This window comes from Macrosteles quadrilineatus, unplaced genomic scaffold (genome assembly GCF_028750875.1).
Source record: "Macrosteles quadrilineatus isolate MER2022 unplaced genomic scaffold, UCM_ALF_1.0 Scaffold_2__2_contigs__length_208266976, whole genome shotgun sequence".
Classification (NCBI taxonomy): Eukaryota; Metazoa; Arthropoda; class Insecta; order Hemiptera; family Cicadellidae; genus Macrosteles; species Macrosteles quadrilineatus.
This window is the reverse complement of record NW_026542595.1, coordinates 153,206,872-153,218,265: the sequence shown is the minus strand read 5'-3', so window position 1 is coordinate 153,218,265 and position 11,394 is coordinate 153,206,872. Positions and strand designations below refer to the sequence as shown.

At 34.8% G+C, this 11,394-nt stretch overlaps 1 protein-coding gene across 1 annotated transcript in view; it reads right to left on the bottom strand.

Moving 5' to 3' along the window:
• Positions 1–72: 72 nt before the first annotated feature.
• LOC128986734 (muscle-specific protein 300 kDa) overlaps positions 73–11,394 on the bottom strand; it is a 183,790-nt gene continuing 172,468 nt past the window's right edge. The window contains exons 112-122 of the mRNA XM_054407239.1: positions 11,238–11,291; positions 8,970–9,144; positions 8,626–8,739; positions 7,849–8,043; positions 7,380–7,559; positions 6,317–6,463; positions 5,423–5,581; positions 4,629–4,841; positions 3,318–3,467; positions 2,208–2,318; positions 73–212 (exon numbers count right to left, since the gene is read on the bottom strand). Of these exons, the coding sequence (XP_054263214.1) occupies positions 99–212; positions 2,208–2,318; positions 3,318–3,467; positions 4,629–4,841; positions 5,423–5,581; positions 6,317–6,463; positions 7,380–7,559; positions 7,849–8,043; positions 8,626–8,739; positions 8,970–9,144; positions 11,238–11,291 (1,612 nt within the window). The 3' untranslated portion in view covers positions 73–98. The remainder of the gene's footprint in view (positions 213–2,207; positions 2,319–3,317; positions 3,468–4,628; positions 4,842–5,422; positions 5,582–6,316; positions 6,464–7,379; positions 7,560–7,848; positions 8,044–8,625; positions 8,740–8,969; positions 9,145–11,237; positions 11,292–11,394) is intronic.

The following is an 11,394-nucleotide window of genomic DNA, read 5'->3' as shown; positions in this document are numbered from 1 at the left end:
CGAAGCGACCCCTAGGGAGCACTGTTTAGGGATGCCTGGTGAAGAGTCACACGGCAATCAATTTACAAGCGAGTCGAGCGTTTGAGCAGTGACAGATGCTAAGAGTCTATTAAAGGATCCAAGTCTGGCGTTCCTCTCAGCACCATAAGTTTGATTCGCTCTGTGCGAGCAAAAATCTTCCCTTGTAGAGCCTTGACCCGCTCCCGACATGCCTGCAAGTCCCAGCCACCGTCAACAAAGCATTTGCATCGGCAAACACCCGGCAAGCTTCGGTTGAATCAACCTCATTGAAAAATAAACAATGGCATGTTTGAAATAGATTCAACAGAACTTTGCCGAGCAAAACAACCAAAATCCCAAAGCATAAATTAACTTATTTTAATACCTCAGTTGGAAGTCCCTAAAGTTAGAAGAGATAAATTAAAGAACAGAAAAGAAAGCAAAAAGCTGAACCTAGATGGATCTACAGAAAGCAAAATTCATTCCAAGCATTAACAAGAGGAAACATTGACATTAAGTCACCAGGCATCAATAATTCTGATAAGGAAACCTTTTTTTAGATATGTTTGTAAAAATATGTATACATGTGCACAATGCAATGCTTCCAGCCATCTAAATGTTGTGGCAGTGATAAACTACACAATACAAGAGTTTCTGAGTTTCCTCTTAGTGCAAGACACTGTTGAATCCTTGGACGAAACTGAAAACATACAAGATTAATACTAATACCACACGGTTAGTCTACAAGCAATCATGTCAATGATTCATAAGTTTCATAAGGAAATTTTCCAGAATAGAGGTTTAATCCCCATGATATAAAATGTGCCTGGAGTGTTAGCAAGATATTTCTATATAAAGAAGTTCTTCTTTGCATGTTGAATGCTAAACAACCCAACAGATTAACCTATTTTCTTTAAATCTTTATAATAACAACTAAAAAACTTTAAAAATAAAAAATAAACTTTGGAAATGTAACAAACACAATAATTTCAAGCAATATAAGATTTATTTTAATAGCCTCTTTTATGAAAAGATTATATATAAATTATGTTATTAAATAAAATTATATAATAACATAATTATATAAATAAGTTATTTATCTCAGATGGGCAAATAGACAGTTATTAAGACAATTTATACAAATTATATATAAAATCACAGTGGAACCTAATGAGTTAGGGATATAAAAATTATTATATCAAAAACAATCATTTTAGTAGCACTACCAGGTGACAAAGAGCATTGACTATAGATACAATATTATTTAAACCATGCTTTGCTAAAAGGTCAAATAAATTGAAAACTTAATTCTTACTTCTGAAACATTTCTATTGAAATAAATACTTCAGCACCTAAAATCCTGTTTGTGATTCAGTCAAATTTTGTTTTATCAATCCTAATTTACAATGGAAATTTACCACAGCTAATTGTTAGAGATTGAATCCATTGTCAATGCTAATAGATAAGAGTGGAAGAACACATAGCAAGGAGAAAGTGCCAAGTATAGATCTACAGAAATGTAAATATTATTTTATTTTGTTGTTAACAAAAATTACACCTACTTAGTATATCTGTTATTGATACCTTTTTATATACCTTTTCAAAGAAGACAACCCCTCTCTAAATGATTCTAAGACTTCATGATTAAGTTACTTCAAGAAATATGAGAAATTTTAAATCAACCATACAACAAGTTGGCTTAGATGCTGAACATTTTAATGAGAGGAATATCTCAATGAAAATTTTGGAATATATGTGTAGGCTGCTCAGTGGATTTTGTCTAATAAAAGATAGTAAATTGATCAACCTCTACTTCCTTGAAGGTTTCAGGAAAGTTGACAAGTAACACTTTTATTATGAACGAAAGCACATCTGATACGGTTAACAGTAAAAAAGTACTATCAGCTTCATAGATCATAAGTTAAGCAAAATGTGCATAATGAATTGTAAACACTATATGTAGACTAAAAAAGGATTTCTTGTGTAAAAACGTGGATACACTATTCACATTAACATGTACAATCAAAATACCAATACTGTGTATACACTTCAACTTACTTCTCTTGCACGAGGAGTCAAAATAATCCTACAACTACATTTAAGACATATTTTCTAGAATGAGTTGGACGAAGCAGGCACACAATGTCCGAGGATTCAACAAGTGTCATTGCCACGAATAAAAGGGTCAGAGAGAGGACGAAACTTACATTCTGGTCTTCCGCGGCTTTCTCCCGATCATTCGGCTGATACGTGGGACTCAGCACGACTCTGAGCTGTTGCTCTACCTGCACCACCTGCTGCTTCAGCTGCTGAATCTCCTACAACAACATTCATCAACAACTAGCTAAAGATATTGTAACAAGTAATATGGCATTAACAATATTCAAAAGTTAACCAAACACCGTTTTCAATTGGACAGATAAAAGTGCTTTTAACAAGTAAATCAGTCTTCGTTGCAGTGATTAGTGCTCGCCTTCAAATTTGAAGTTTGCTAATTTAATACCCCACAAGAAAATTTCTGAACTCACATGCCACTTGTCATTGGACTATCAATTAAGAGTCCTTGGAGCCTAAACGTTCTAACTCATAAAACAATTAAAAATCTAACAATCACTTTGGTATCTAAAAAAACATTTTGAGGTGGTAAATAACTCTTCAGCGGCCGTTTGAAAATAACAAAATTAACATTGCTCTTATGGCAGGAAAATCCTAGATGGCCGTTGGCTTCCATGGACTCCTTTGGAAATACATTCAAACCAGCAAACAACAAACAACATTTCTAATCTCACAATGTACTAGATATTTACATTATAATCACTTTGGTGTTTGAAAAACTATTTTTGGGCGATAATTAACTCTTCAGCAGCTATTTGAAATTATCCAAGATGGCCGCTAGCCTCCAAGGACTCTTAATGATGCTATCTTATAAATCATTGACATTAGATAATAACGAGACCAGGGTTGGGTCGTTCCCTTATAAAAAATACAAATGGTGTAAATAGACGTACACACATAAAATAGGTGTGGAACTAGAAACAGAAAGTAGAATAGGTTTAGTCGTTTATTACCTATTTCACTTACTAGAGGAACCACTAAGACCCAACTATGTATGAATTAATAAAATTAATACATTTTTAGTAATCAACAAAGAAAATGATCAAATTGAGCACTGAGCACTTGAGTGAACTAAGAAGTTTCGATGAACCTCAATCGCCGACAAGGAAACATTTCACATTTGGGTATACATGGATTTGAATACCCAAGGTTGTAAAATGGAGACTTTACAGTAAAATTTGTGAATACACTTTGTGTTTTACCTGCTGGTAATGCTCTATCTGCTGCAAGGTGGTCTCCAGGGCTGTCGTCTGCTCCTTGACAGTGGCCAATAGCAACTCCAACTCCTGCAGTAACTCTTCGGCAGCCTGCGTAACTTTCGGGTCACCTTCCACTCCAGAGCGGAAATGTAGCTGCAAAACAACACAGATATTGGTAACACTAGATATGTGTAAGACAGTTTAAAGAGAGGACATGTGGGACCTTTAAATATGGACTTTTTATGGAGATTTTACACACAAGTGACTGTAAAACAAAGACCAATTATTGCCAGGTTGTGGTTAGAACTGTACTCTTTACAACCAATTTTTGTTATTTTATTTCTTTCTTTGTTAAAAAAGGTTGGCGACCCTTTAGCCTCTTGTTCTGTTTGGCAACCAGTGACCTTATTTGGGTGTTCACATAGGTCTGAGCAAGGACTGTATGAAGCAAAGAAAAAGTTCAGCTAGTACAGCGCAGGAATGAACAGAGCTGAAACACTTTTAGTGATGATTTTTACAGTCATAGATTTGCAGTTCGCCACACTACTCACTTGGGTATTTATTACTGAAACATATTTTTTTAATAAGATTGAAATTAAATGAAGCCAAATCAAATTATGTTCCGAAGATGCATTTGAACAAAAACTGAAAAATACTATCAATAGTTGCAAAGCTGCAAGTTAAGCAATTATTTTTTTGTCATACTGCAGCAAAACCAGCCGTTTTTAATGTATGCGTTGTGGGTCTAAAGTAGCATTTTTACTCTCTAGTGGGTAAAAATATTTTTTAGTCTCTAGGGAGTAAAATCAGCTGTTGTAAACAGTTGTGAGTTTCGAATGTGGCAATCGTATCGATCAAAATTATTTATCGATTGATTTATTAGGTAAGGTTTTAGACTATTTTTGTTGATTGCTCGACATATCGATGGTATAATGTACTGTAACACAATCGTAATAGTTGAAATGATGGAATCACTTACCAAAACAGCTGCTTATTTGCATTAGCAGAATTGAAGACAAGCTGGAAGTCGTTTTGAGAGGTTATCTTTACATAACAGTTATTTCGTTTTCTAGCTTTGTTTGTTAATTAATGATGCAATATGACAAAAAATATAGTTCACCAAACAGGCAAAAAGTGACTTTTTAACCCTCGCTCATTTTCCATCCTCGGCTTCACCTCAAACGTAAAACTTGACCTCGGGTCAAAAAGAGTCACTTCAGGCCCTAGTGATGAAATATACTATTAATGTTATAATGTTAATGAGAAGAGAGATTAGCTGGAAATATTTGGAGATTCTTAACTGAAAAAACTTACCTGCAGTTTCTCAACGGATATAGACAGTTTGGACTTCTGGATTGCAATGTCGGCCAACATTTTCTCCCTCAGCAGGAGCTGATCTCTAATTGGTCGTTTCTTGTTCGGAGCAGACTCTAAGCTTGTGCGGGCCTTCTCTATCCAACTGCGAACCTCTTTCATCTTCTTCTCACATTGTTCCCACTCTTCACTGGTCTCATGGAGTAAGGCATTCTGTTGTAAGAGAAAAACTATTAAAACCGGTTCCTTTTCAAGATTCCAGCACTCATAAATGTGTGGTACCACTTCCCAGCAATGCAATCCTTTGATACAAAAAATTATTCTAATTTAGAAAACTAAATTGACATCATAGGCTTATTTATTACACAAACACTTATGTCAAACAGAAACAGGTTAAGTTCAAAAGCATCAGCATGCACTGTTGAAAGTATAAGAATTATAAATGAACACCCTTATTGAATTTTAGGCCGGATAATCAACACTCTACTGGGTTTGATTTTGGACGTAAGAATATTTAAATCTTATACCTTTAACGCAACACGGTAATTCAGCGGTAGCATACTGATACTCAGGGTACTGGCACGTCAAGCAAAACTTATTGTACATGTTTGGTTGATTTGATATTGGGCTGATAAAGCCAGACAAAGCTGTTAGAGACCAGTTTGTATTATCTTACCACTGATTTCAACGATATCATTTGACTTATCCCGTAATAGTACTTGACTGTCTTCATAATATCACTCAGATCAGTAATCTACAGTGACGGGCAGTCATCTCACAACATTGAAGCTTACCCTCTCAAGAAGCAGAGCCTCCACTTCAGTCTTGGCTGCCTCCGCTTCCTCCATCTTGTCTGGCAGATCTCCGACACTCGTCGTCTGCGTCAGTGTCTCCAGTTCTTTGCTCATCTCACTAAGGTTCTTGGTTACTTGTTTGCAGCTCTTCACACCGACCTACAACACATTATTGACATCAATGTCTTGTTAGCTTCCAGTGCGAGAAGAAATACAGTCGGTTGTTAAATTGTAGAAAAAGGAGAATAGCCTTTTTCTACAATTCAAAATCCTGGCTTAGAGCCTTTCCTTGAACAAAACAGTTAGTTGTTAGCTATTGACCTTCTACAGCTTTGTTTTAGGATATAAAATTCCATCTCAACAAAAGCATTATGTTAGTATGGAGCAAAGTAGTGCCAAACAAAATTTCTAAGCGTTTCTTCGCAGACAACAGGAGTTGACAACTAGCAAAGTCTCAGTTATCTGAGATTTTACTGGATTACAAATTATGTTTGAAGGATGTAGATGTAACATACAGCTCCAGGACTGCCTAGGTATATAGCATATTTTAGGATAGCAGCCATACTAGAATGGGTAGAGTCCACTATGGTACAAGAAACACAAAAAAAACACACAATACGCAAAATTGAATATTTCAAAGTCACTGACAATTGACAACACTTTCTACTAGAAAATGGTTTCAAATCTGAAGAGAGATGTCTTGTTGAGTTAAGACTTGAACCTGAAGACATCTCTCTACCCTATGGAACCTTTTTTTGTTCAAATACTGTGAGTGATAGTGAAATGTTTGAATTTTTAGTATAGTTTAAAATGTCTTGTGTTTCTAGAGCCAAAACGTCTGTTAATTTAGATTTAACTGTACTTAATGTTTAAAAATTGTCAAGCTTCACTCACAGAGTAGTCCTGGAGCCTTTGTTTCGCCTGAGGTAGAGACGTCAATGCCAGAGGCTCCACCAGGAATGTTCTCTTCTCCGAGACCCAGGACATGACGGAGTCGTAGAGTGTCATGAATCTCTGCCAGGCATCGAGTGTGTCGCCCACCTGTCACGGACAAACAAAAACATCAATACCAAGAGTTTATGAGTTTGTGCCTTAAAATACCTAGTGAATTATGGAATTAATATTATGGACTTCTTACGGTCACTTCCAAGTTTTTGTTATCAAAAAAATAAACAAAAAGATACTTTTTTAATACAAAATTTATTTACAAAATAAAACTAAGATTAAGAATAAAAAAGAACATTTCTGTGTAAATTAATTAAATCGATTATATGAAATACAGCAGACATAGGCAAGTGCTGCCTGTGCTGGGTTGCTATTTAATATTTATAGTAACCAAGTCATATGGAATTATTGCCTATAAAAAGATTAATAATGGAATGTAGACTGTTGTTTAAAAAGTTATTAGTTTAGAAAGGAGATTTATATGAATTCAGTAAAAATTGAATAAGAACTAGAATGAATACAGTTTTGAACAGATGGGGACTAGACTACTAGGATTAATGCTGGATCAGGATAGAGGGGGCAAGGTTTGGGTCAAAGTATCAACTATGTTTGCTGCTAGATATTAGTTCAATGAGAAAAACCATAGTTCTACTTAGGACCAAGAATTTAGCAAAATATATACCATTGGACCACAGAAATTTTTGTTGTGGAGAAAAGTGATGCAAATATTTAGTAAAATATTTTTTTATACCATGAGGCCAGCATATTAGGTGAATCGTATTCTTCTAAAGCCCTAATTGTGTTGCAAACTTTTCGTGTTGTCTCAACTGCCTGGAACTGTTTTCTTTGGTAATTTAATACTGTATAAATTCATCTTTCCTTAATGTTGAAGCCTAATATTCTTTCCTCCATAGATTAAATTTTAGTAGTTAAGATAACATCTACATTTCAATAGCGAAGGTGTTTGGATTAGGAGTTCGCTTGTTCACTACAAAATCAACATTTTACTCACCAGTGTCTTCTTCTCGTCCAGCCAAGACTTAACCAGTCCCAGCTGTTCCTCCAAGGACTCGAGTGTACTCTGGATCAGCTTCTTCTCCTCTTCATCTTGAGACTTCTCCAGCAAAGTTTGACCATTCCTCTTGGTTCTGTCGAGGCGATCAGTCACACTCGGCAGCTCGCTTTGTATTTGCTGTAAATATTGTTTTTATCAATTACAAATTGTAAGTATATTCTGCAGTTGCACAAAAGATTTGATAATGATGCCAAAGTAAGTCATACAATTTAGTATAAGTTACAGCAAGCAACGATACAGGAGAAAGGAAAACCAAGTATGGTACGCCATAACAATATGTAACCACCTTGTGTGACTAGATTGAAGCAATAGCATTAGTGTAGTTTCTTCCTTATAATCAGCTATAAAACAATTACAGTATTACATTATTAGATAGTTAGTAAGAGATACAATTCTCTAGCCTCACCTGTATATACTCCTTGAGTTTGTGAGGTTGTATGGAGCGATCCTGAACCTTCAGTTCTGCTTCTCTCAGCCAGCGTTGGATCTCATCCACATCGGCCACATACTCTGTACGAACTGTCCTCGCTCGTTTGAGCTCTCGCCCTTTCTCCTCCATTGCTCCTTGGACGCCCTCAGAGATCAACTCTAGTGACGTGAGCTATAACAAATTATGAATTTAAGTATCTGACATGGCAGAAAGTCATTGGGCAAGGTTTAAATTTCATTTTTGTTTGATGTATTGTATCGATAAAACATTGTTCTATTTGAAAGGAAATATCAGTTTCAGGGGAAATTATTTATTGTGACAGGAAAGAATGCTGCAAGTGATTTTTATATAAAGTGTCTAGCGTTTGGGTGCTTAGTATGAGTAATAATTATAAATGCTAATTGCTCTATGTATGAAAAGAATTTTGACAAGAATTCTACAATTTAAAATATCAGCTTTCTTCTATTTAGCTCTTTTTGACAATGAACAGCAACTATAGAATCTTACTGCTCTATGTTAGCTAAAATATTTCTTCAAGCTATTGGTGAAGAGCATTGCAATGATGAAAAATCTGCAATAAGAAACAGGTGTACTCCTGTATTACACTGTGTACATTTACACATACCATAAAAGAGATACCTATTGCGAACAAAGAAAATAAACAGTGACATGCAGTTGCAATAGTGTCTGGGTAAAATGTGTTATAAGAAATTAATAGCCAAATATAAACTAGCTTTGAATCTAAATGCTCACCTCTTGGGCGATGTCTGTAGGCACGAGCTGCTGAGTGCTTGTGTACTTATTACGAGTGCTGGAACACAAACCTCCAACTCTTCCCACACAGTCTTTCACTCTTTCTTCTAAATTCTGAAACAGTAAAAGAAAATACTTAGTGTGCAGGATCTTAAAACATTTGTAAATGCTTCCTTAAATCGACAGAACCAATGGCTCATTTTACCAATATAAAAAGCTATTATCGATCAATTAAATGTGCCTATCCGGGAAAATTTTGCCAAACTAAGAACTTACCTTACGTTATTCAAGATAATTTAGGCGGGATAATTTCTAGGGTTCCAAACAAATCAGTGTAGACTCACCTTAAGGTCAACCTCAGCAGCAGCTAGGTCAGCACCAAACACGTACAATGTCTCTGCCTCCTTCTGAAGTCCACTGAGCTCTTTGCTGAGTCTTTCTATCTCTGTTTGTGTCTGTTCTATATATAGCAGATCCTGATGAACCCGGAGACCCTTCTCTTCCAGTGACTCGATCAATCTGCACAGAACATAAAAAATCAGCAAAATAATTACACAGCCAAGAAATAGGCAATGGATTAATTTTTTAATTAAATACTCGAAGGAAAAAATGACTAAAAACCAATAGGTTACGTACATTTTTAAAGTCAGCTATATCTGACCACTAGCATAGTTTATTTATGCCACTTGTTTCAAAACTTTATCGCTCTTTTTGGTATCTAAATGTAGTGTGACAACATGTACAGTACATGATTATTTAGGTTTTAAGGTTGGATTTAAACAGTGATTTGAGTACAGCAAGTCATGGAGGTTCGGATTTTATTTTGCGGGTTAATATGTTAAGTTATGTTAATACGATATTCTGTAGTATTGGGTAGTACATATTTACAAATTATTTACAAATTAGTTACTCTCCATACATATTTTGCTGTTGAATTTCATGTCTTAGGCCTACGTATAACATGACAGCAAATCAAATAAAACTTTGGCATTGCTTGCAGTGCCATTTTTGCATGGCTACTAACAAAAATATACAAATTACAGGGGAACATCCATACTTGCAAATAACCTAATAATTGTATATAAACTTTTTTTTAATTAATATTCAATTCTTTATCAGTTTTAAATGCAAACAGCTGCTTAGAAAATATAAACTGACTATAACATATATGTGTACTGCATGATTGAAACAGTTTACAGTTTATTTACAGAACTACCCTTTAAAATATACCATCAAAATACAGACAATAAAAATACAAACAAAGTGAGTATCCAAATTTTAAAAACATACCAAATATACATGTAGGAATTCTCAAGAAATAATCATACTTCAAACAAATCAATTTAAAAAGTAACACCACTATTCAAAATTTTGTAATCACTTAGCATGCTCAAATAAAAACATATTTATTTACATTTCTGGAACACATGAAAACTGCACATAGGTACACAACGATCTGAATTTTATGAAGTGAAGCTGAGAAGACAAGAAACAGCCAATGATAAGTTGCCAAGAGGGCTTCTGTACTTGACAACAAAAATACCACCCAGACTAACATCTGGGCCCAGGCTATACTGACAAAGAAGGGGCCTGTATCAACCTATTATTGTTAAAAATTATTAAAAACCTTACACAAATAAAATTGTTTAGGAACAATATCAAATTTAGTACATTAATTGTTTTATTGTGTTGTGCACTATGAATTCCTATGATTATTACAACAGTAGACTATGTTACTTGTTATTGTTTATTATATTATTTTCACACTTTATTTTTATTATTATTATTATGTGTATTATTATTATGTTTATTATTTAATGCTTTATGCACCATCAGGGTCTAAAGTTGTTTTTTACCCTGGTGTGTGGGACTCTCATACACTAAAAACCTATCAGTCCAGGCAATTTCATCTCGGAAACGCTATTTGCAATACTTAAAGGGAGTGCCTTCATACACCAGAGATGGCATTTCAGCCACAATGATCCACCCTGTTCAACTGCACTGTTGCATCACAGGTGGAGGCTTAGAAATAATAATAAGTATAATGAAAACAACGCTATGATTTATCAAAACCTGACCATGGCCATGGCCACATCATCTTTACACCTAGCTAAAACTGGCAAAAAACGTAGAAAATTGTAGACGAAAACTCAGAAACAATCAAAGCTAAATGGAAGGAGAAAGAAAAAGCTGAATTTTCCCAAAGTATGAACAGCCGGAGAAGAAATTTAAAAAATACAAAAAACAGGAAATTTCAGAAACGAGACATCATTGCTCAGTGTTTTTTGCTTGAGTAGCTTTATGTAATTACATTGTAAAGTAATTTAATAAAAGGTTTGCTGTCAATTTATTTCAGCCTGCTTAAGTAATTCTCTTTTGATACCTAGTGGATTGATTTTGCAGACTTATGTAAGTCATGCTGGTTTTCTTCTGGAGCCAAGAAACCAAATGGAAAACATGTTATATTCTACACTAACTACTTTTGACAAACTACTTTTTACATTTATTAGTTGACGTTTTTTAACAAAAAAGGTTTATGGGGACACCCTGTACAACACAAAGAGTAACAAATATAACTAGATACGGGGAACAATGATTGCCACCATACGAACCCGCTGTCATCTTGGAATTTCCACCGATTGGAATTGCAAGGGGTTTGTACTATCCTGAACAACCAAGTTTAAATATATTCAGTTGGTTATGAAAAATTACACTGACATATTTGTAAAACTTAGATGAACAATTCAAAATAATACATGACATTTAAAC